At 38.0% G+C, this 27,195-nt stretch overlaps 1 protein-coding gene across 1 annotated transcript; it reads left to right on the forward strand.

Moving 5' to 3' along the window:
- The first annotated feature begins 20,053 nt into the window (after positions 1-20,053).
- LOC128060688 (poly(A) polymerase alpha-like) lies at positions 20,054-20,924 on the forward strand. The gene has a single exon (XM_052653064.1). The coding sequence runs from the start codon at positions 20,055-20,057 to the stop codon at positions 20,910-20,912; it is 858 nt and encodes a 285-aa protein (XP_052509024.1). The 5' UTR covers position 20,054; the 3' UTR covers positions 20,913-20,924.
- The last annotated feature ends 6,271 nt before the right edge of the window (positions 20,925-27,195 follow it).

The raw sequence follows: 27,195 nt of genomic DNA on the forward strand, positions 1-27,195 counted from the left end.
TCTTCCCTTTGTTCTTGCCAGTATTGGTTTTGGTTTGATTTTGGTTTGAATTTGTATCAACCAAAAATTTTCACAAATATTGTCAAATGTCCCCTGAAGGGCACAATCAGCCTCAGTTGAGAATCATTCTCTTAGACGACTCATGACAATCCAGTTCTCCTTTTTCAGTGACTTCTTTAGAGAAGAGCTTATGTTCTGGCAATATGAAAGGAGAACTCTATTAAGGGTTTGGGGTGGAAGCAAGAGAAGTTCTGAGGAAAACTTTCCTTTCTGGAAAAAAAAAAAAAAAAGAGCAATAAAAAATAACTCCCTCTTAGTTCCTTCCCTATCCTTGCTTGCTGGGATGCTGGTGTGTATAAACTTGAATCTTGGAGCTGTGGCAACCATCTTGTGATTTTGAGGCATGGCAGAACAGAAAGATGGGAATAGCTTAGGTCCTCAATGACATAGTTAAGGTACAGAAATAGCCTTGAAAGATCTAGATACTAGTAACATAATAGATGTGTGTTCAGTTCAGTCACTCAGTCGTGTCTGACTCTGCGACCCCATAGACTGCAACATGCCAGGCTTCCCTATCAATCACCAAATCCCCTTGTCTACTCAAACTCATGTCCATTGAGTCAGTGGTGCCATCCAACCATCTCATCCTCTGTTGTCCCCTTCTCCTCCCACCTTCAATCTTTCCCAGCATCAGAGTCTTTCCAATGAGTCAGTTCTTAGCATCAGGTGGCCAAATTATTGGAGTTTCAGCTTCAGTGTCAGTCCTTCCAATGAATATTCAAGTAGACATGTGTGGGAGGTGTTTAAAAAGAAACATCTGTAACTGTTTCAATACTTTGCAGAATAAACATGTTCATAAGTATACCTAAGGAACTTTTAATAACCTCAATTCAACAAAGCAAGAACTCAAAAATCAGATAAGATGCAACAAGAGATGGAAAGGGAAATTGCAGAGTTATGAAAACAATTCAAGGGTCAAAATAACACTAACTGTCTCTAATAAATTAACATAAAATAGGAAGAAATAAAATGCACACAACTGAAAAAATATTTCTAACACAAAAAAGCCTAACTAATCACTTATAAGAGAAAAAACAAAAATGAAAACAATTAGAATTTAGTCATTGAAGAAAACAAACTTTATCCAACATGAGACTAATTATTATCTCCATAAAGGTGAGCTTAAAAAATTGCAGCAAAGGGAATTTCCCTGGTCATACAGTGGTTAAGACTGCTCTTCCAATGGAAGGGGCACAGGTTCAATTCCTAATCAGGGAACTAAGATCCCATATGATGTTCAGTGAGACCAAAACGAAAAAAGGCAGATAGTGAATATATGTACATGTATAACTGATTCACTTTGTTGCACAGCAGAGAGTAACACAACATTGTAAATCAACTATGCTTCAACAAAAATTTTAAAAATGAAAAGACCTAAATAGAGGTAACAAAAAATGCGGCAGAAAAAAAAAATTAAAAGAAACTGAATCTGTAAAATAAAGAGCTGATTTTGATCATTCCAGAATGATTTACTTGAGATGAAACATATCAAATTAAATTGAGTTTCAAGATTAAAGAATGTTCTTCAAGCATCCACACAGGAAAAATGGGGGCAGAGAATTTGGGTTATCCTTTGACTCTTCCACAGCAACATTCATGCCTGAAATATAATAAAATGATCTCTAGAAAATTAAAATGTGAGACAAGAGTACAACACATATAAGGAAGCATATTAATATCCTTGAGCAGAAGGAAACTCAGGAATCACATTACCCAGGAGTACTAACACAAAACTACTTTAAGAAATCCATATATCCATGAGATTTAAGTATAGAGAAGATAAAATAAGAGGAGTGGTGACAAACAATGAATACATTTAAATATTTAAATATGGAATTAAATAACTGTGATATAAAGCATGATCTGAAATAATGTTCACTAAATATATCTGATGATTATTTCTGGATGATACTATTTTTATATTTTTTTGCTTTCATATTAATATGTTGCTGTGCTTCTTGAATGTTTTTCAAGGAGTGTGATATATTTGCATTTTCACAAACAAAATAATCCTTGATTTGAAAATAAGTTTGTGATATAGCTTAAGTAAATTATCTTTAGGAACTTAAGGAGGGAGTAAACTTAATCCAGGACAAAACTTATTGGCTTGATTTGTGTCTTTTAAATATTTAGTACCTTGTTCACAATAGTCTTTGTATATTATATTTCATATTTTTATAAACCTGAAGGATAGATTATTCAGCAGGAAACAATCTTTAATTTTCATGGTCTTAAGTTGCATTACTAGTATGATCTTTCCAAACTTCAAAAAAAGTGGAAGAGGAGGGAAAACTTACTACCTAATTCTGTGAGGCCACTGTTATCCCAATACCAAAAGCAGTTAAAGAGAGGATTTCCTGGTGGTCCACTGTTTAACACCTTGCACTCTCACTGCTGAGGGAGCAGGTTAAATTCCTGGTCAGGGACCTAATCTCCTGCAAGTCACACAGCTCAGCCAAAAAAAAAAAAAAAAAAAAAAAACGCCAAACAAAGGCATCACAAGGGAAAAGACAGAACAAAACTACAGACCAATATCCTTTGTGAATATAGTCACAAAAATCCTCAGCAAAATAATAGCTGTCTATTTGTGCATTTATAAACCATATCTAGCAACATATAAAAAAGGATATACACCATGGCCAAATGGTACTTATCTCAAGAATGAAAAGTTGGTTTAACCTACAAAAATCAAGCAAATAATATACCACATTAATAAAGTTTTAAAAAAATCATATGATCATCTCAATATTGCTGATAAAAACATTTAACAAACTAAGAATAGAAAGTAACTTCCTCAATCTGATAAAGGGCATGTGTGAAACACTACCGCTAGCATCATACTTAATGGCAAAAGTTTCAGAGCTTTCCCCTAAGATCAGGAACAAGACAAGTTTGTTTGCTCTTGCCATTCTATTCAACATTGTGCTGGAGAGTCTAGTCAGTGCAATTAGAAAAAAAGAAAAGTCATCCAGATTGGAAAGGAAGAATTAAAACTACTTCTGTTTGTAGATGACATAACCTTGTACATAGGAAATCCCAAGACTCCATTAAAACCATTATAAAACTGATAAATAAATTTAGTCACTGAAGTTACAAAATAGCAGATCAATACACAAATATCAGTTTTATCTATGTACACCAGCAAACAACCATCAGCAAATAAGATTGAGAAAGCAATACCATTTTAATAGCATCAAACAAATAAAATATTAAGAAATAATTTTTTAATTATTAAAAATTTTGGAAAAAATTAAAGAAGACCTAAATCAATGTAAAGACATGGTCGCAGGTTAGAAAACTTCACATTGTTAAGATGGCAGTATACCCCAAACTGATCTGCAGATCCAGTGCCATCCCTTTCAAAATATCAGCAGCTTTTCTTTTGATCCTAAAATTCATATGGGATACCAAGGGATTCAGAGCAGCAAAAACAATCTGAAAAATATCAAAGTTGGAGGACACACAATTCTTGATTTCAAAAATAACTACAAAGCTGCAATAGTCAAGACAGTGTGGTACTGGCATGAAGATGACAATATAGATTAATAGAATCAAGTTGACAGTACAGAAATAAACCTTTATATTAATAGTCATTTGATTTCAAAAAGAATACTGAAGCAACTCAATAGGGAAAATAATAATCTTTTCAACAAATGCCACCGGGGCAACAAGATATCTATATGCAAAAGAGTGGATTTGTTCCCCTCACTTCACACCATGTACAAAAATTAACTGAAAATGAAAAACTAAATGTAAAAGCTTAAACTATAGAACTCCCAGAAGAAAACATGAGTATAAGATTTTGTTACCTTGCATTAGCAAATGATTTCTTAGGCATGTACCAGATAAAAGATAGATAGATCAGATTTCATCAAAATTAAAAAACCTTTGTTCTTCAATGTCAAGAAAGTGAAATAATTAACTACAGAATGGGAGAAGATATTTGCAAATTATATATCAGATAGGGCTTACCTGGTGGCTCAGGTGGTAAAGCATGTGCCTGCAATACAGGAGACTCGGGTTCAATCCCTGGATTGGGAAGATTCCCTGAAGAAGGGAATGGCAAGTCACTCCAGTGTTCTTGCCTGGAGAATTCCATGGACAGAGGAGCCTGGCAGGCTTCAGTGCCTGGGGTTGCAAAGAGTCGGACATGACTGAGTAACTAACCCACGCACATATATCAGATAAGAGACTAATATCCAGGATACATAAAGGAAGGTCTCTTTCAACTAAACAGTAAAAAGACAATCTGGTTACATGTGGGAAAAGGATTTGAATAACATTTCTCCAGAGAAATTATACAAATAGCCAATAAGCCCTTGGAAAGATGTTCAACATCATCAACCATTAGGGAAATGGAAATGGAAACCACAATGAGATACCATTTCAAACCCACTAGAACAGTTAAAATAAAAATGAGGAACTGGGACTTCTCTAGCAGTCCAGAGGTGAAGACTCCATGCCACCACTGCAGGAGGCACAAGTTTGATCTCTAGTTGGGAAACTAAGATCCTCATATGCCAAGTAATGTGGCCAAAAGAAAAAAAATGAGGGACAAATGTTGTTGAGGATCTGGAATAAAATCTTATACTTTGAAAATGGTGTTTGTCAGCTTCTCAAAAGGTAATACACAGAATTACCATATGACCCACTAACTACACTCCTAGTTATATACTCAATAGAATTGAAAACACATGTGAACACAAAAAATTGTACGTAATGTTCATAACTGCTTTATTTACAATAGCTGTTAAGTGGAAACAACCCAAATATCTATCAATTGTGAATAGATAAATAAATTGTGATGTATCCATACAATGGAATATTGTTTACCCATAGAAAGAAATAAAATACTAATTCGTGTTACTACATGGATGAGCCTTGAGACTTTATGCTAAATGAAAGAAGCCAGACATACAATGTCACATATTACATGATCTTGTTTATATGAAATATCTAGAATAGGCAAATTCATAGAGACAGAAAATAGACTAGTAGTTGTTAGGGGTTGAGGGGAAGGAAAAGCATGGAGTAACTGATGAAAACATTCTGGTATTTTATAGTAGTGATAGTTGCAGAAGTTTGTGAATATACAGCAACCAATGTGTTTCATTCCTGAAAAGGGTGGATTTTATGGCATGTGAATTATATAGCTCGTTTTAAAAAAGAAAAGAATGAGGGAGTGTAAGGGCCCATGTATTGCCGCTCTTTGGGCTGATCTCTGAGCCAAACCATGTGAACATTAACTGAGAAAGGAAATACTATAATATTATAACCCCTTCACACATGGAACATGTCCAGAGAGAAAACTGACAAAGTCAAGAGACTCCAGCAGAGCCAAACACTCTCTGAAGAAGCAAGCTGAGATCTCTTTCTTTATTTTTTGAGAGGTTTCAATAATTTCTATAGGAGATAGACCAAAAACAAAAACAGCAGAAGAGCAGAAAGAGCACACTTTTCTTTGCAATCTGCCTCAACTTTTTTCTGTTACCAAGTACTGAGAATCATTCAAGTGACAGTTATGGGACAGCCGATGGTAATGGTATTTACAGGAATCAAAAGATGGGAATCCAGTCATGTGGGAAAGCCTCTGGCAACACAGGAAAGGACAGGAAACCATGTGGTTGGAGAGTGGACAGTTCTTGGTTTGATTCCCAATATTCACCTTTTCCCCTTTAGCACCCCAATTTCCTTTTCCCCTATTATCTCTTCCACTTTGATTAAAATTTTGGAGCTATCGTTTGAGACTTGGCTTCTAACTCAAGCTAGGAGGGCAGGCCCCTGACTCAAGCTAGGGCATTGTATATTCCCTCCCTGGAATTTCAATAGCTAGCACAGGGACAAAGAGACTGAAACTATCAATGATAATATTTCCCTTCTGTCTGTATAGCAACATCTTGACCAGACCATTCCTGCCACCAAGATAGCTACTGTCTCTAGGGCTCTCTTGCTTCCTACCAGTTTTCAAGCCTGACTCTCCTACCTCCAGTCAATTTGATTATATCCCTAATGCCTTCTGAATAAATTCCCTTCTGCTTAAGTTAGAGCTGTTTTCTGTAGCTTGCCACAGAAAAACTCACTCATGAATAACTGGAACCATGATGGGGCTAGGTCCCATGGGACTGGGTGGTCGTGCATAATCCAAACCGGTTCCTGGGAAACTTCCCTGGTGGCACAGTGGATAAGAATCTGCCTGCCAAGGCAGGGGACACAGGTTCAATCCTTGGTCCAAGAAGATTCCACATACCAAGGAGCAGATAACCCCGTGTACCACAACTACTGAGCCCAAGCTCTAGAGCCCTCAAGACACAACTACTGGGCCCATGTGCAACAACTACTGAAGCCCAAGCACCTAGAGCCTGTGCTCTGCCAACATGAGAAGCTACCACAATGAAAAGCCTGCATATTCCAATGAAGAGTAGCCCCCACTTGCCACAACTAGAAAAAGCCCGCACAAAGCAACAAAGACACAACACAGCCATAAATAAATAACAACAATTTAAAAAAAAAAACAAAAAACAGCTCTTGGGTCCTCAGCAGTAGAAAGTCAAATACTATCTCTCTAGTGCAAGAGGATCAACTACTGTTTGTCTGCTTCTCTCTACATCTGTTTCTCTCTTTCACCTTTTATCTTTTCTCCAGCTCACAGTTCATGTACATTCAAGCTCTCAGTTATTCTTTTCAACACACTCATGGTTCTTGCAAGGGAAGAACCTTTCCTCTACCCTTTTAGGTTCTGTGGCCAGGCCTGAGCATTAAACAGACATAGATAGATTAACAGGAAAAATGTATACAGATTTTATTCAATATTGTTATGTGCACTTGGAACCTTTAAATGAGAACTGAAGACCCGAAGAAGAAGTTAGGATGAAGAGCCTACATATCTTAAAAAAAAAAAAAAAAAAAATTGTGGAGAAATGACAAGACAAAGGAAGAGTTTAACCTTGTAGGAGTGGTAAATTGTGGAAGTGACTAGGAAATATCAGGGGAAAGTAATGGAAGATAAGGGCTTCCCTGGTGACTCAGTGGTAAAGAATCCACCTGCAATGCAGGAGACCAGAGTTCAATCCCTGTGCCAGGAAGAGCCCCTGAAGAAGGGAATGGCAAACCACTCCAGTATCTGCCAGGAGAATCCCATGCACAGAGGAGACTGAAGGGCTACAGTTCATGGGTTTGCAAAGAGTTGGACATGGCTGAGCAACTAACGCTTTCACTTTAATGGTGATTGAAGGGGGAAGCACACATTCTCTTCACCTCTCATTCTTGGGGATAAATCTCCTTTACCTGAGACTCTCACCATAAGGGTCCTCTGAAAATAATGAGCAGTCCACTTTCCAACATATGAGCAGCTCAGTCTTTTATATTATCACATGTAGGCTTACAGCCAATCAAGCTCATTTTAGATAATTGTGACTTATTTTCAGCTCTGATTTCCTACTTTTATTTACTTGGACAAAGTCACATATCTTCAGTGATTTTTAGGTGTAGGCTATTCTATTTCCAGACTAAAGAAAAATGTTTTTAATATTTTCAGGAGGTAGTTCTGCTTTAAAAAATACCAATTTACCTTTGTAAATAGGACACTCAGGTTTTCAACATAAGCCCTCTATATTTGTGTATTTTTACTGAATTCCCCAAGGAAAGTTTATAGATACTTGACTCATATTCTTGCGTGCATGCCAAGTCGCTTCAGTCATATCTGACTCTTTGCGACTCTAGCCCACCAGTCTGCTCTGTCTTTGGGGATTCTCCATGCAAGAATACTGGAATGGGTAGCTGTGCCCTTCTCCAGGGGATCTTCATGACCCTGGGATCAAACTCACATCTCTTATGTCTCCCGCATTGGCAGGTGTGTTCTTTACCACTAGTGCCATCTGGGAAGCCCCTGACTCATATTAATATGACTAAAAAGTCATTAAAAAATAATACTTCCCAGAGTATGGAGAGGGTCTCCTCTTAAAAGTAATCTGTTTTTCCAGATTACTCTGTGGCAGAAGGTGCTTGTAGCGTATAAAATGAAAATGTTATTGCATATACATTTTTTGCAGTCATTACTAATCAAAGGTTTACTCTTTGGTAAGCAAACTTCTTCCTCAGTTAAGGCAAAACATTTCATGTCATTCCACTGTATGGAATGTGAGCCAGCCTATGTATAGGTGGTCCTTCTGTCAGGTACTTCAGTTCAGTTCAGTTCAGTTGCTCAGTCGTGTCTGACTCTTTGTGACCCCATAAATCGCAGCACGCCAGACCTCCCTGTCCATACCAACTCCCGGAGTTCACTCAAATTCACGTCCATTGACTCGGTGATGCCATCCAGCCATCTCATCCTCTGTCGTCCCCTTCTCCTCCTGCCCCCAATCCCTCCCAGCATCCGAGTCTTTTCCAATGAGTCAACTCTTCACCTGAGGGGGCCACAGTATTGGAGTTTCAGCTTTAGCATCAGTCCCTCCAATGAACACCCAAAACTGATCTCCTTTAGGATGGACTGGGTGGACTTCCTTGCAGTCCAAGGTACTCTCAAGAGTCTTCTCCAACACCACCTTTCAAAAGGATTAATTCTTCGACACTCAGCTTTCTTCACAGTCCAACTCTCACATCCATACATGACTACTGGAAAAACCGTAGCCTTGACTAGACAGACTTTTGTTGGCAAATAATGTCTCTGCTTTTTACTATGCTGTCTAGGTTGGTCATAACTTTCCTTCCAAGGAGTAAGTGTCTTTTAATTTCATGGCTGCAGTCACCATCTGCAGTGAGTTTGGAGCCCAGAAAAATAAAGTCAGCCACTGTTTCCACTGTTTTCCATCTATTTGCCATGAAGTAATGGGACCGGATGCCATGATCTTAGCTTCCTGAATGCTGAGCTTAAAGCCAACTTTTCCCTCTCCTCTTTCACTTTCTTCAAGAGACTTTTTAGTTCCTCTTCACTTTCTGCCATAAGAGTGGTATCATCTGCATATCTGAGGTTATTGATATTTCTCCCGGCAATCTTGATTCCAGCTTGTGCTTTGTCCAGCCCAGCGTTTCTCATGATGTACTCCGCATATAAGTTAAATAAGCAGGGTGACAATATACAGCCTTGACGTACTCCTTTTCCTACTTGGAATCAGTCTGTTGTTCCATGTCCAGTTCTAACAGTTGCTTCCTGACCTGCATACAGATTTCTCAAGAGGCAGGTCAGGTGGTCTCGTAGTTACCTGTTCTCAATCAGCTGTGGTCATGTGGTATGGGGTGAGGTGGTCACATAATATACAACAGTTACTTGGTCAACATGGGCTGTAAGTGGGACTGAGAACACAGCAAATATCTTGATGGCTCTCTCAGGTGTTCAGTATAATTCCAGGTAAGTCACAACCACAATGAGCTTGGTGCTGACACAGAGAACAACACAGTGTTCTAAGAGTTGTCATGCAGCCTCTCCTTGTCCTCCATAAACAATGGTGAAGGAAATAACCCAAGTTCCTTGTTGAAGTTTCTGCTTCTGCACAATGAGTAGCATTGTGCATTCATCACAGGAAGAGCAAGTGTCCAAAGTTCAGTTCATTTCAGTTCAGTCGCTCAGTCGTGTCTAACTTTGAGACTCCATGAACCACAGCCCGCCAGGCCTCCCTGTCCATCACCAACTCCCGGAGTTTACCCAAACTCATGTCCATTGAGTCAGTGATACCATCTAACCATCTCATCCTCTGTTGCCCCTTCTCCTGCCTTCAATCTTTCCCAACATCAGGGTCTTTTCAAATGAGTCAGCTCTTCACATCAGGTGGCCAAGATTTTGGAGTTTTAGCTTTAACATGAGTCCTTCCAATGAACACCCAGGACAGATTTCCTTTAAAACGGACTGGTTGGACCTCCTTGCAGTCCAAGGGACTCTCAAGAGTCTTCTCCAGAACCACAGTTCAAAAGCATCAATCCTTCTGAGCTCAGCTTTCTTTATAGTCCAACTTTCACATCCATACATGACTACCGGAAAAACGATAGCCTTGACTAGACAGACCTTTGCTGACAAAGTAACGTCTCTGTCTAGGATGGTCATAACTTTCCTTCCAAGGAGTAAGCGTCTTTGCTTTCATAGCTGGAATCACCATCTGCAGTGATTTAGGAGCCCCTCAAAATAAAGTCAGCCACTGTTTCCACTGTTTTCTCATTTATTTGCCATGAAGTGATGGGACCAGATGCCCTGACCTTAGTTTTCTGAATGTTGAGCTTTAAGCCAACTTTTTCACTCTCCTCTTTCACTTTCATCAAGAGGCTCTTTAGTTCCTCTTCAATTTCTGCCATAAGGGTGGTGTCATCTGCATATCTGAGGTTATTGATATTTCTCCCGGCAATTTGGATTCCAGCTTGTGCTTTGTCCAGCCCAGTGTTTCTCATGATGTACTCTGCATATAAGTTAAATAAGCAGGGTGACAATATAAAGCCTTGACGTACTCCTTTTCCTATTTGGAACCAATCTGTTGTTCCATGTCCAGTTCTAACTGTTGCTTCCTGACCTGCATACAGATTTCTCAAGAGGCAGGTCAGGTGGTCTGGTTCACCTGATCAGATTGGTCAGGTGATTGGTCTGGTCCAATCTCTTCACAATCAAAGGCTTTGGCATAGTCAATAAAGCAGAAATAGATGTTTTTCTGGAACTCTCTTGCTTTTTCAATGATCCGGTGAATGTTTGCAATTTGATCTCTGGTTCCTCTCCCTTTTCATGAACTCCTTATTGCCAAATTCAGACTTAAACTGAATAAAGTAGGGAAAACCACTAGACCATTTGGGTATGACCTAAATTAAATCCCTTATGATTATACTGTGGAAGTGAGAAATAGATTTAAGGGACTAGATCTGATAGACAGAGTGCCTGATGAACTATGGACGGAGGTTCGTGACATTGTACAGGAGACGGGGATCAAGACCATTCCCAAGAAAAAGAAATGCAAAAAAGGAAAATGGCTGTCTGGGGAGGCTTTACAAATAGCTGTGAAAAGAAGAGAAGCCAAAAGCAAAGGAAAAAAGGAAAGATATACCCATTTGAATGCAGAGTTCCAAAGAACAGCAAGAAAAGATAAGAAAACCTTCCTCAGCGATCAGTGCAAAGAAATAAAGGAAAACAACAGAATGAGAAAGACTATAGATTTCTTCAAGAAAATTAGAGATACCAAGGGAACATTTCGTGCAAAGATGGGCTCGATAAAGGACAGAAATGGTATGGACCTAACAGAAGCAGAGGATATTAAGCAGAGGTGGCAAGCATACACACAAAGAACTATATAAAAAAAGATCTTCATGACTCAGATAATCACGATGGTGTGATAAATTACCTAGAGCCAGACATCCTGGAACGTGAAGTCAAGTGGGCCTTAGGAAGTATCATTACAAACAAAGCTAGTGGAGGTGATGGAATTCCAGTTGAGCTATTTCAAATCCTAAAAGATGATGCTGTGAAAGTGCTGCACTCAATATGTCAGCAAATTTGGAAAACTCAGCAGGGGCCACAGGACTGGAAAAGGTCAGTTTTCATTCCAATGCCAAAGAAAGGCAATGCCAAAAAATGCTCAAACTACTGCACAATTGCACTGCTCTCACACACTAGTAAAGTAATGCTCAAAATTCTCCAAGCCAGGCTTCAGAAATTTGTGAACTGTGAAGTTTCAGATGTTCAAGCTGGTTTTAGAAAAGTGTCCAAAGACTGGAACAGAAAGAAGTTCACAGAGTGAAGGAGCTTTGGAGGTATTTGATCATTTGTAGAGGTCATGTGACTAGTTTTTGAGCACTAAACTACATCCCTTTATTTGGTCTTTGGGTTTCCTTTGTGCAGTCCAAGAAGAAACAAGCAAGTGGGAGAAATTGTTAGGAAGACAACCCCTGGTTTAGACCAATTTCAACAGGACATTATTTTGCATTTTATTTTATTTTGTTATGTTTTATTTTTAAGCTTAAACAGAGGACAGATAAATAGCCAAGAGCGAGGGATTGGAAAACGTTTTGTAGTTCCTTTTCTATTATTTCCATCTTCAGGAAGATTTTTGGTTTTGTGAGGTTTTTGTTTATTTTGTTTTTTAAAAAAATCTTTGTCTAATTATTACATGTCTGAAGCACCATTCTTTGAAATAGCACCTTCCTTGTCTAACTCCAACTCCACTTTTGAAAAAAAAAAAAATTCTCACTTTTTAAAAGAGCTTTAGAAATTTGCTAATTTTACCTTGGGGGCAAGGAGGTAGGGGGCCTATGCCTTATTGCTATAGATGAGATTTTTAAAAACTATTGTTTTACTAAATCTTGAGTTCTCCTCTCTGAGTCACTAAATTGGTTTACTTCTTAGTTTAGAGCCTGCTAAGCTTGCTTTGTTATTGTTGTTCAGTTGCCAAGTCATGTCCAGTTCTTTGTGACCCCATGGACTGCAGCAGCCTGGGCCTCCCTGCCCTTCACCCCCCTGGAGTTTGCCCAATTCATGCCCATTGAATGCGATGCCATTCTACCATCTTGTCCTCCACTGCCCTCTTCTCATTCTGCCTTCAATCTTTTCCAGCATCAGGGTCTTTTCCTAGGATTTGCCTCTTCACATCAGGTGGCCAAAGTATTGGAGCTTCAACTTCAGCTTCAGTCCTTTCACTGAACATTCAGGGTTGATTTTCTTTAAGATTGACTGGTTTGATCTCCTCATTGTATAAGGGACTCTCAAGAGTCTTCCCCAGTACCACAGTTCAAAAGCATCAATTCTTCAGTGCTCTACTTCTGCTCAAAACATAAATTTAAAACAAAGTTCCTCGAATCAAATTTTATCAAGTTGCCCATATTCAATTAAGCTTTGGATTCCCATGGAAGCATGGAGTGGGAGAGAGGGGAAAAACCATTAATTGAACATACAGTGTGCTCTATGCACTATACATCATATTTTTATTCAGTCCACAAACTGCTCATTGTATTAAGTGCCATTGTGTCTACTTTACAGATGAGGGATAAAAATGAAACTCAGAGAAACTGAATAAGCCTAAGATTACTCAATGGATACACGGCAGAAATAAAATTGAAATTCTGAACTGTTAGGTTCTTAACACTGTTTTTCTCTTGCATCTCTTCTGTTGATGACTAGGTAACGAATAAACATTGCTTATGAAAATTTCTTTGCTGTTATGTTCATACTATTGTTAAATGCTTAATTCCAGTTCTATCTTAAAATGTCTTTGTAATTCTGCCATTTCACAAATCATCTTTCTTTCCTTCAGATGTGACTTTTTCTTGGATGACTCCATTATGCCACTTCATATTCAAAGTGTAAGGGGACTATTCCACTCAGTTTCTCTAACACTATCACATTTTGGCTGACCATCCAGCTGTAAAGCTTTCTATCTGGCTGCCTCCCAAGTTAACTCAAATAGGTTTAAGGCTGCTGTCTGATTCCTTGAACTGTAAGGCTGTGAGGCAAAGGATGGAATAGCTCTTAAATGCTGTCAAAGACCCTAAGAACAAATGATGAATGATAGAGTCATATCTGAGGTCAAGATAGAGTAGTAAGTATCAAAGGGTCTTAGATAGAAATGCCAGAGGTAGGTATCAAGAGCCTAGGTGCAGAGGTAAACAGATGAAGGAGACAGTAAGAAGTATTAATAGCAGTAGTTCCCAATTTGTATGTCTTTAAGGAGATTCTGATCTGTAGGTCTGGGGTAGAAACAAGGTATCTACATCATTAACACAGGCCAGAAGTGATCTTAATTTGAGAATCCCTACGAAACCCATCTCTGAAAATAGATGGTATCTATTGATGAGTTCACCATAAAGGAGAAGGAGCGGGGAATATCTATGATTTGGATATGATCTCCTCCACACCCAGCCCAACTTGGTGTACAAGGGGCTGATCCATATAAGCAAAGCTTCAGAGAACAGGTTGAGGGAATGGAAAGTTTTGTTTATGACCAAGACTAAGTTTTGTTTATGACAAAAGGCAGAATAGATTGGAGAGGTTGCAGAGAAATGATACTGCATCAGATCAATAACTAGAGGATGCTTAGAGCCATATAATTTAGGACATTTCATCTTTCACAAAATGTTTCTTGACCACACTTCCCCTTAAAAAAGCTGCTTTATTTCTCAATTTCACTTTACTGCAAAACCCTTCAAAGAGTTGTCAATTAGCTCTCTCTTATTTCCTAACCTCATATTCCCTCTTAAATTCCCTCCAGTCTGGCTTTATCTCTGTAACTTCAGCAAAGTTATCAATCTTCTTGTTTCCAGTTATTATTTTTCAGTTTCATTTACCACTCCAGTATTCTTACCTGGAGAATTCCATGGACAGAGGGGCCCGGCAGCCTACGGTTCACGGGGTTGCAAAGAGCTGGACACAACTGAAGGAACCAAACGCACATGAATGCATGATCTTACTGTGTTTCTATCTCCACCTTCCCACATAGTCTATTGTTAAAACAGCACCATAATTATCTTTCTAAAACATAATGCAGATCATGTTACTCTTGCACAACCCCTCTCAAGTGTACTCTTGCACACTCCACCCCAACCCTTGAATTTCAGTGAGAAGATACATTTGAGTACTTGGCATTGGGTATAATTGGATAATTCTTTGGCTAAATTTTTTAATTGAAGCATAATTATTTAAAATAATATAACTATTCAACCTACCACAATCTCTTTCCCACATTGTTCACAAAAATAAGTTTTGATGAATTTCAGATGCATGTCATGTGTTTTATAAAAAATATGTATCTTTCAAAGAATAAAAGAAAATTTAAAGGAATATATTTATAATCTTGGATGTAGAATATCCTTAAATGAGTTTCAGGAATCTAAATCAGAGTGAAATCAATGAAAATTTTATTATTTTTAACTTTTTAAAATTTTGGCCATGCTGTGAAGCATGAATATTATTCAGTCTGAAAAAAGAAGGAAATTCTGTCATATACTATTGCAAGGATGAATCTTGATGACTGTATGCTAAGTAAAATAATCCAGTCACAAAAAGACAAATACTCATGATTTCATTTATATGAGATATTTAAAGTAATAAAACTCATAGAAATGAAAGAGTGGTTTCCAGGGGCTGAAATGAGGAGGAAACAAGAGCTGTTGTTCCATGAATATAGAGTTCCATTATGCAAGATGAAAAAATTATAGAGAGCTGTTGTACAACTATATGCACATAGTTATTAATAACAAGACTGTGACATATACCTAAAAGTTCTTAAGATAGTAAATTTATGTCTTGTGGGGTTTTACACACACACACACACACATGAATAAAACTAACAAAAAAGGAAGAAACCAAGACTTCCCCAGATGAATAATAACTGAGAAATTGTTTCTACCCCACAAGAAATGATAAAAGGAGCCCTTTAACCATAAATAAAAAGACACAAAACAGTAAATTCAAATCCAAATAAAGAAATATCCACTAATAAAGGTAACCATATAGCTAAATATGAAAGTTAGTTTATGTATTTTTGGTTATAACTTCTCTTTTTAGTCTATTTGATTTAAAAGACACATGCATAAAACAATCATTATAAATCTATGTCAGGTATGAAGTGTGTAAAAATGTAATTTGACATAATAACAACCTAAAGGAGTGGAGGAGCTATACAGGAACAATGTTTTTATATATATTATTGAAACTAAGTTGGTGTTAATTTGAACTATCTTGTAATAAATTAAGATGTTAATTGTAATCTCATGGGAAACCATTAATAACTAGAAAGTGTATAGTAAGAGAATTAAAAAGGAAAAAATGGTATACTAGAAAGCTATTATTTAACTAATCACTATTCACTTAACACAAAGGCTGTAATAGGATAACTAAGGAACAAAAAAGATATGAGACATATGTAAAACAAATAGATAAATCACAAATGTAAATCCCTTTCTATCAGTAAATATGAATGAATTAAACTCTCAAATTTAAAGCAGAGATTGGCAGAATGGATTAAAAACTTGATCAAACTACATGCTGTCTACTAGAGACTCACATTAGAGCCAGATCACAAAAAGACAGAATAAAGGAATGGAAAAGATATTTCACTAACCGAAAGAGAGCAAACAGTAAGCAAAAGAGAACTTGAGTGGCTATTCTAATATAAGACAAAATAGGCTTTAAGACAAAAATTGTTATGCAAGATAAAGGGACATTCAGTTCAGTTCAGTTCAGTTCATTCGCTCAGTCGTGTCCGACTCTTTGCGACCCCATGAATCACAGCACACCAGGCCTCCCTGTCCATCACCATCTTCCGGAGTTCACTCAAATTCACATCCATCAAGTCGGTGATGCCATCCAGCCAACTCATCCTCTGCTGTCCCCTTTTCCTCCTGCCCCCAACCTCTCCCAGCATCAGGGTCTTTTCCAATGAGTCAACTCTTCGCATGAGGTGGCCAAAGTACTGGAGTTTCAGCTTTAGCATCATTCCTTCCAAAGAAATCCCAGGGTTGATCTCCTTCAGAATGGACTGGTTGGATCTCTTGCAGTCCAAGGGACTCTCAAGAGTCTTCTCCAACACCACAATTCAAAACCATCAATTCTTCGGCACTCAGCTTTGTTCACCACCCAACTTTCACATCCATACATGACTACTGGAAAAACCGTAGCCTTGATTAGACAGACATTTGTTGGCAATGTCTCTGCTTTTCAATATGCTATCTACGTTGGTCATAACTTTTCTTCCAAGGAGTAAGCGTCTTTTAATTTCATGGCTGCAGTCACCATCTGCAGTGATCTTGGAGCCCAAAAAGATAAAGTCTGACACTGTTTCCACTGTTTCCCCATCTATTTCCCATTGATAAAAGAGTCAATTCATGAAGAAGATACAACTATTGCAAACCTATATGCAAATACCGACAGAGACTTGAGATATGCTAAGCAAAAACTAACAGAGTTGAAGGGAGAAATTTCAACAATAATCGGAGACTTCAACATCTCACTTTCAATAATGAATAAGACAACTAGACAAAAGATAAACAAGGAAATATAAGACTTGAATGACATTATAAATCAACTAAACCAAAGACACACATATAGAACACTTCGGCTACAAACAGCAGGATTCACATTGTTCCCAAATGGATGTAGAACATTCTTCAGCATAAAATGTGTTGGGCCATAAAGCAAATTTCACTAAGGTTTAAAATATTGAAATGATATAAAGTATCTCCTCTGACAACAATAGAATGAAGTTACAAATGAATGAGAAGAAATCAATAAAAGAAGAAAATCTAGAGATTCACAAATATGTGGAAATTAAACCACACAGTCTTAAACAACCAATGAGTCAAAGAGGAAATCAAAAGAAAATAATTAGAGATGAATGGAGACAAATCACAAGATACCAAAACTTTGAGATGCAGCAAAAGCAGTCCTTAGGGGTAAATTTATAGATGTGAACATCTACAGTTTAAAAAAAGAAGATTTGGAATCCACAACCTAACACTCCACTGTAGGGATCTAGAGAAAAATAGAGCAAACTAACCCCAAAGCAACTAGAAGAGAAGAAACATTAAAAATTGGAGCAGAGATAAGCAAAATAGTGTGTAGATACACAACAGAAAGAACCAGTGAAACAAAAAGTTGGTCCCTTGAAGAGGGTAGCAAATTGACAAACTTTTATCTAGACTGACTAAGCAAAAAAGAGAGAAGACTCAAATTAATAAAATCAAGAATGAAAATAGACATTACTTTAAATATTACATAAATAGAAAATGTATAACAGAATGTTATGAAAAATATAAACTAACAAATTGGATAACCTGGATAAAATAGACATATTCCTAGAAATACACAGAAAACTAAAACTGACTAAGAATAAATAGAAAATTTGAATAAACCTGTAACAAGTAAAAAGATTGATTCATTTATCTAAAAGCTTGCAACTAATAAAATCCCAGAACCAGATAGCTTCAATAGCAAATTTTATTTATCAAACATTAAAGAAAAACTAGCCCTCAACACAACATGATCAAGTAGGATTTATTTCAGGAACATAAGGGTGGGTCAACGTGAAAATCAATGTAATACATCACTTTATGAAAATGAAGAAGGGTAAGTCAGATGATCACCTCAATAGATGCAGAAAAAACATTTGACAAATTCCAGCACCCTTCCATGAAAAAAAAAAAAAAGATCTTCAAGCCAGGAGGAGACAGAATCTTCCCCAACCTACTAAAGGGCATCAATGGAAAGAAAAACTCACATCTAACATCATACTTGAAACTTTCTCCCTAAAATCAGGAACAAGACAAGGATACCTACTTTATACTTCTATTACTATCCAGTACTGGAAGTTCTAGTAAAGGCAATTAGGCAAGAAAAAGAATAAAAGTCATCCAAATTGAAAAGGAAAAGTAAAGCTATTTCTATTCACTGATGGCATAATTTCAAATACCAAAAACTGTAAAGAATCTATTAAAAAACTATTAGAGCTAACAAATGAATTCAGCAAAGTTGCAAGATACAAGATCACTTATAAAAATCAATTATAATTCTATACTCTGTCAATGAACAATAGACCCTGTTGGTCCATTGGCTAAGACTCCATGTTCCCAATGCAGGGGTCCTGTTTTCTCTCCCTGGTTAGGAAACTAGATCCCACATACCACAACTGAGAGTTCACACACCAAAATCAGAGGTCCCAGGTGTTGCAACTAAGACCCAGCGCAGCAAAATAAATAAATAAAAATAAATATTTAAAAAAAACAACCTGAAGATGAATTTAGAAAATAATTCCATTCTCAATATCATCAGAAATAATAAAATACTTCAGAATAAATTTAACTGAAGAGGTGCAAGATTCACATACTAGAAACTATAAAACACTGCCAAAAGAAATTAAAGAAGGGTCCTTCCTGGCAGTAGAGTGGGTAAGACTTCACACTCCCAACACAAGGGTCATGAGTTCAGACCCTGGCTGGGAAACTAAGATCCCACATGCTGCATTAAAAAAAAAAACAAAAAACCCACAAACAAACAAATAAAAAAAGAAAGAAAAAAAAACTTGAATAAATAAAAAGACATCATGTGTTTACTGATTGGAAGACAAAATTGTTAAGATAGCAATATTCCCTACATTTACAGATTAGTTGCAATCCCTATCAAATTACAATTGCCTGCTTTTAAGAAATGGACAAGTCAATCCTAAAATCCATATAGAATAGCAAGGAACCCATAGTAGCCAAAACAATCTTGAAAAAGAATAAAGTTAGAGGACTCAGAATTCTAAACTTCAAAACTTAACTACAAAGCCACAGTAATCAAAACTATGAAGTATTGGTATCTGTGTAAACATATAGATCAATTAAACAGAATTTTGAGTCCAGAAAGAAATCCTCACATTTATGGTCAACTGATTTTCAAAAGGGTGCCAACACTATTCAGTGGGACAAAAATAGTCTTTTCAACAAATGGTGCTGGGACAACTGGATATGTGTAAGAATGAAGGTGGACCCTTATCTCACACCATACATAAAAATTAACTCAAAATGGATCAAGATTTAATGTAAGAGATAATATAAAACTCTTAGAGGAAAACATAGCATATTTCAATTTCTTGCATTTGGCAGTGAACTCTTAGGATATTGAAAACAGAAGCAAAAATATACATAAAGATATAGAAAAGAAAAAATAGATGTTAGACTTCATTAAAATAAAAAAGCTCTGTGCATTGAAGGACACTATAGAGAAAGTTAAAAGGCAACTCAGAATGGGAGAGAATATTTGCAACTCAAACATCTGATAAGGATCTAGTATTCAGAATGTATTTTTTTTTAAAAAACCTAATGCAACTTGTCAACAAAAAGGCAAACAACCCAATTCAAAAATGGGCAAAGGGATGTTAGGACGAAGAGGAAGGAGGAGAAGCGCTTAAAGCGGCGGGAGCGGGTGCGGGAGTGGGGTAGGACCCAGGGCTAAGGCAGGCCCCCGCCCGCCTCCCTCCCGCCTCAGTGGATCATGCCCAGTGGGCAGCGGCAGCGGTTGTGGGGCGGGGGGAAGTGACCGGGCGGTGCCGGCGCAGGAGACGATGCCGTTTCCAGTTACAACACAGGGATCACAGCAAACACAGCCGCCACAGAAGCACTATGGCATTACTTCTCCCATCAGCTTAGCGGCCCCCAAGGAGACTGACTGCCTACTCACACAGAAGCTAGTTGAGACTCTGAAGCCCTTTGGGGTTTTTGAAGAGGAAGAGGAACTGCAGCGCAGGATTTTAATTTTGGGAAAATTTAATAACCTGGTAAAAGAGTGGATACGAGAAATCAGTGAAAGCAAGAATCTTCCACAGTCTGTAACTGAAAATGTTGGTGGGAAAATTTTTACATTTGGATCTTATAGATTAGGAGTACATACAAAAGGTGCTGATATTGATGCATTGTGTGTTGCACCAAGACATGTTGATCGAAGTGATTTTTTCACCTCATTCTATGATAAGCTGAAATTACAGGAAGAAGTAAAAGATTTAAGAGCTGTTGAAGAGGCATTTGTACCAGTTATCAAACTGTGTTTTGATGGGATAGAGATTGATATTTTGTTTGCAAGATTAGCACTGCAGACTATTCCAGAAGACTTGGATTTAAGAGATGACAGTCTGCTTAAAAACTTAGATATAAGATGTATAAGAAGTCTTAACGGTTGCAGGGTAACCGATGAAATTTTACATCTAGTACCAAACATTGACAACTTCAGGTTAACCCTGAGAGCTATCAAACTGTGGGCCAAACGCCACAACATCTATTCCAATATATTAGGTTTCCTCGGTGGTGTTTCCTGGGCTATGCTAGTAGCAAGAACTTGCCAGCTTTATCCAAATGCAATAGCATCAACTCTTGTACATAAATTTTTCTTGGTATTTTCTAAATGGTATGTGTTTAGATTATATTAAAATAAAATTGATTGTAGAAACTAAAAAAAAAAAAAAGGGCAAAGGTTTTAAATGGATGTTTCTCCAAAGAAGGTATACAAATGGCCAATAAACATATGAAAATATGTTCAACAATGTTAATCATTAGAAAACTGCAATTTGAAACCATAATGAGATACCACTACACATCCACTAGAGTGGGTATAATTTAAAAACAGGCAGAACTTTCCTGGCAGTCCAGTGGTTAAGAGTCTGTGCTTCAAATGCAGTGGGCATGCGTTCAATCCTCGGTTGGAGGACTAGGATCCCACATGTTGAGTGACCAAAAAAAAAAAAAAACACCTAAACAGGAAAATAACATTATTGGCAGAAGATTGTAGACTGTTCTTCAGAATATAAAATGGTACATCTATTTTGGAAAAGAGTTTAGTATTTCCTTAAAATGTTAAACAGAGGGTTATCATAAGACTCAGAAATCCTATAACACATCTAGGTATATTTACTAGAGAGTTGAAAACAGTTAGACAGAAACTTGTACAGGAATATTCATAGCAGAATTATTCATAATAGCCAAGGAATGAAAACAAAATCCCAAATTTCCATGATGGATGAATGAATAAGTAAAATGTGGTATATCCATATAATGGAATATTGTTTTGCAATAAAAAGTAATGAACTACTGATACATACTACAACATGTGGTGGTGGTGGTGGTTTAGTCGCCAAGTTGTGTCCGACTCTTGCGACCCCATGGACTGTAGCCTGCCAGGCTCCTCTGTCCATGGGATTTTCCAGGCAAGAATACTGGAATGAATTGCCATTTCCTTCTCCAAGGGATCATCCTGACCCAGGAATTGAAGACGGGTCTCCTGCATTGCAGGCAGATTCTTTACTGACTGAGCTATGTGTGACGCTTGAAAATTTCTAAGTGAAAGAAGCCAGACACAAAAGCCATATATTACATGATTCCATTTGTGAGAAATATTGAACATAGGCAAATCCATAGAGACATAAAGCTGATTAGTGATTGCCACAGGTCTGGTTGTGAGAGGAGAATGTGAAGCAAATGCCTAATGCTACAGGGTTTCTTTTCCAGATAACGATGTTCTGAAATTAAATGATATTATGGTTGCCGAGAGGTGCTACTCCATGTTCAAGGTCAGGAGGAGCGACCTCATCCAAGATAAGGAGCAGTGGCTGTGCTTTGCTGGAGCAGCCATGAAGAGATACCCCATGTCCAAGGTAAGAGAAACCCAAGTAAGACGGTAGGTGTTGCAAAAGGGCATCAGAGGGTACACACTCTGAAACCATAATCACAGAAAACTAGCCAATCTGATCACACAGACCACAGCCTTGTCTATCTAACTCTATGAAACTAAGCCATGCATGTGGGGCCACCCAAAACTGGTGGGTCATGGTGGAGAGGTCTGACAGAATGTGGTCCACTGGAGAAGAGAATGGCAAACCACTTCAGTATTCTTGCCTTGAGAACCCCATGAACAGTATGAAAAGGCAAAATGATAGGATACTGAACGAGGAGCTCCCCAGGTCGGTAAGTGCCCAATATGCTACTGGAGATCAGTGGAGAAATAACTACAGAAAGAATGAAGGGATGGAAACAAAGCAAAAACAATACACAACTGTGGATGTGACTGGTGATAGGAGCAAGGTCCAATACTGTAAAGAGCAATACTGCATAGGAACCTGGAATGTTAGGTCCATGAATCAAGGCAAATTGGAAGTGGTCAAACAGGAGAAGGAAAGAATGAACATCAACATTCTAGGAATCAGCTAAACTAAAATGGACTGGAATGGGTGAATTTAACTCAGATGACCATTATACCTACTACTGTGGGCAGGAATCCCTTAGAAGAAATGGAGTAGCCATCATGGTCAATAAAAGAGTCTGAAATGCAGTACTTGGATGCAATCTCAAAAATGACAGAATGGTCTCTGTTCATTTCCAAGGCAAACCATTCAATATCACAGTAAACCAAGTCTATGCCCCAACCAGTAACGCTGAAGAAGCTGAACGGTTCTATGAAGACCTACCAGACCTTTTAAAACTAACACCCAAAAAAGATGTCCTTTTCATTATAGGGGATTGGAATGCAAAAGTAGGAAGTCAAGAAACACCAGAGTAACAGGCAAATTTGGGCTTGGAGTACGGAGTGAAGCAGGGCAAAGGCTAATAGAGTTTTGCCAAGAGAACGCACTGGTCATAACAAACACTCTCTTCCAACAACACAAGAGAAGACTACACATGGACATCACCAGATGGACAACACTGAAATCAGATTGATTATATTCTTTGCAAACCAAACATGGAGAAGCTCTATACAGTCAACAAAAACAAGACCAGGAGCTGACTGTGGCTCAGATCACGAACTCCTTATTGCCAAATACTGACTTACATTGGAGAAAGTAGGGAAAACCATTAGACCATTCAGGTATGACCTAAATCAAATCCCTTATGATTATACTGTGGAAGTGAGAAATAGATTTAAGGGACTAGCTCTGATAGACAGAGTGCCTGATGAACTATGGATGGAGGATTGTGACATTGTACAGGAGACAGGGATCAAGACCATCCCCACGGAAAAGAAATGCAAAAAAAGCAAAATGGCTGTCTGGGGAGGCCTTACAAATAGCTTTGAAAAGAAGAGAGGCGAAAAGCAAAGGAGAAAAGGAAAGATATAAGCATCTGAATGCAGAGTTCCAGAGAATAGCAAGAAGAGATAAGAAAGCCTTCCTCAGATATCGCAAAGAAATAGAGGAAAACAACAGAATGGGAAAGACTAGAGATCTCTTCAAGAAAATTAGGGATACCAACTTCTTGGGAACATTTCTTGCAAAGATGGGCTCAATAAAGGACAAAAATGGTATGGACCTAACAGAAGTAGAAGATATTAAGAAGAGGTGGTAAGAATACACAGAAGAACTGTACAAAAAAGATCTTCAGACTCACATAATCACGATGGTGTGATCCCTCATCTAGAGCCAGACACCCTGGAATGTGAAGTCAACTGGGCCTTAGAAAGCATCACTATGAACAAAGCTAGTGGAGGTGATGGAATTCCAGTTGAGCTATTTCAAATCCTGAAGGATGATGCTGTGAAAGTGCTGCACTCAGTGTGCCAGCAAATTTGGAAAACTCAGCAGTGGCCACAGGACTGGAAAAGGTCAGTTTTCATTCCAATGCCAAAGAAAGGCAATGCCAAAGAATGCTCAAACTACTGCACAATGGCACTCATCTTACAGGCTAGTAAAGTAATACTCAAAATTCTTCAAGCCAGCCTTCAGCAATACATGGACTGTGAACTTCCAGATGTTCAAGCTGGTTTTAGAAAAGGCAGAGGAACCAGAGATCAACTTGCCAACATCTGCTGGATTATTGAAACAGCAAGAGATTTCCAGAAAAAACATCTATTTCTGCTTTATTGTTATGCCAAAGCCATTGATTGTGTGGATCACAATAAACTGTGGAAAATTCTGGAAAAGATTGGAATACCAGACCACCTGACCTGCCTCTTGAGAAACCTGTATGCAGGTCAGGAAGCAACAGTTAGAACTGGACATTGGAACAACAGATTGGTTCCAAATAGGAAAAGGAGTATGTCAAGGCTGTATGTTGTCATCCTGCTTATTTAACTTTTACGCAGAGTACATCATGAGAAACGCTGGGCTGGAAGAAGCACAAGCTGGAATCAAGATTGCCGGGAGAAATGTCAATAACCTCAGATATGCAGATGACACCACCCTTATGGCAGAAAGTGAAGAGGAACTGAAGAGCCTCTTAATGAAAGTGAAAGAGGAGAGTGAAAAAGTTGGCTTAAAGCTCAACATTCAGAAAACTAAGATCATGGCATCTGGTCCCAACACTTCATGGCAAATAGATGGGAAACAGTGAAAACAGAAATAAACTCAGACTTTATTTCAAAATCACTGCAAATGGTGACTGCAGCCATGAAATTAAAATACGCTTACTGCTTGGAAGGAAAGTTATGACCAACCTAGACAGCATATTAAAAAGCAGAGACATTACTTTGCCAGCAAAGGTCTGTCTAGTCAAGGCTATGGTTTTTCCAGTAGTCATGTATGGATGTGAGAGTTGGATTGTCAAGAAAGCTGAGAGCCAAAGAATTGATGCTTTTGAACTGTGGTGTTGGAGAAGACTCTTGAGAGTCCCTTGGACTGCAAGGAGGTCCAACCAGTCATTCCTAAACCCAGTCAGTCCTGGGTGTTCATTGGAAGGATTGATGCTAAAGCTGAAACTCCAATACTTTGGCCACCTCATGTGAAGAGTTGACTCATTGGAGAAGACCCTGATGCTGGGAGGGATTGGGGGAAAGAAGAGAAGGGGACAACAGAGGATGAGATGGCTGGATGGCATCACGGACTCGATGGACATGAGTTTGGGTAAACTCTGAAAGTTGGTGATGGACAGGGAGGCCTGGCATGCTGCTATTTATGGGGTTGCAAAGAGTCAGACATGGCTGAGCGACTGAACTGAACTGATGGTTGCACAACTTTGTGACTGTACTAAAATTATTGAATTGCTTTTTACTTTAAAATGGTAAATTTTGTTATGTGACTTTTTTTAACCTCATTTAAAAAATCAGAAGTCATAAATTGACTTCATCAACATGTAAAATTTCTATTCACCAAAACGACATTAGTGGTGAGAAGACCACCTGTATAGAAAAAGCATAAGTAATACAAGTAGACAGCTCACAATAGAAATATAAATAGTCTTAAGAGAGGAGAAGATACAGAACTTTACTAGAAAACAGAAAAATGAAAATGATATGATGAGTTTGCATTTTCACTTGGTAGATTTGCAAAATTGAAAGAGCTTGAAAATATCAAGGGTGACTATGCACTAGAAGAAAAGATCATCTCATATGTTGGTAATAGTAGATCAGATTGCAATCATTTTGGATGGCAATTTGGCAATAAAGTATTAAAATACTAAACATACACAAATTTTATCTCAGCAATTCTTCATGTCTCTCAAGACTTCTCCTTGTCTTCCCCAAAGAAATACTAATGGTTGTATAGGTACACATGGAAGTGTGTACAAGGATATTCATTGCAGCATTGTTTGTAAACCCCAAAATAAGAAACAAACCAAGAGTAGCGTAATAAATTTTTGTAAAGTCAGACCACAAAATACTATATGAAAAAATGTTAATATGGAAAGACCTAAGATACCTTGTTGAATTGGGAAAAGAAAGTTTCAGAACAGTCTTCCTTTATGTAAAACCTAAACCAAACTACAAAATATAACTTTGTTTCCTCTGGGAATGTGTGTATGTATGGATATAGGTGCAAGGCAGAAAGTTTAGAAGTCAAAATTAAAGTGGTATCAGTGATTCCCTATCATGAAAAGGAACGGACCAGATTGTTGAAGGCATTTAGAGTATGTACAAACATATTCCAGAAAAAAATCTGTTTCTGCTTCATTGACTATGCTAAAGCCTTTGATTGTGTTGTTTTTCAGTAGCTCAGTCATGTCCAACTCTTTGTGACCCCATGGACTGCAGCACACCAACCTTTCTTGTCCTTCACCACCGCCTAGAGCTTGCTCAAACTCATGTTCATTGAGTTGGTGATGCCATCCAGTCATCTTGTCCTCTGTCATCCCCTTTTCCTCCTGCGTTCAATCTTTCCAAGCAACAGGATCTTTTGTAATGAGTTGGCTCTTCATGTCCAGATGGCCAAAAGTATTGGAGCTTCAGCTTCAGCATCAGTCCTTTCAATGAATGTTCAGGATTGATTTCCTTCAGGATTGACTGGTTTGATCTCCTTGCAGTCCAAGGGACTCTCAAGAGTCTTCTCCAACACCACAGTTCAAAAGCTTCAAATCTTTGTGGCTCAGATTTCTTTATGGTCCAACTCTCACACCCATACATGACTACTGGAAAAACCATAGCTTTGATTATATGGACCTTTGTCGGCAAAATAATGTCTCTGCTTTTTAATTTGCTATCTAGGTTGGTCATAGCTTTTCTTTCAAGGAGCAAGCATCTTTTAATTTCATGGATGCAGTCTCCATCTGCATTATCTTGGATCCCAAGAAAATAAAGTCTCTCACTGTTTCCATTGTTTCACCATTATTTGCCAGGAAGCAATGGACGGGTTGACATGATCTTAGTTTTTTGAATGTTGAGTTTTAAGCCAGCTTTTTCACTCTCTTCTTTCACCTTCATCAAGAAGCTTTTTAGTTCCTCTTTGTTTTCTGCCATAAGGGTGGTGTCACCTGCATATCTGAGGTTACTGATATTTCGGCAGCGATCTTGAT

The sequence above is a fragment of the Budorcas taxicolor genome, chromosome 15 (assembly GCF_023091745.1).
Source record: "Budorcas taxicolor isolate Tak-1 chromosome 15, Takin1.1, whole genome shotgun sequence".
Taxonomy (NCBI): domain Eukaryota; kingdom Metazoa; phylum Chordata; class Mammalia; order Artiodactyla; family Bovidae; genus Budorcas; species Budorcas taxicolor.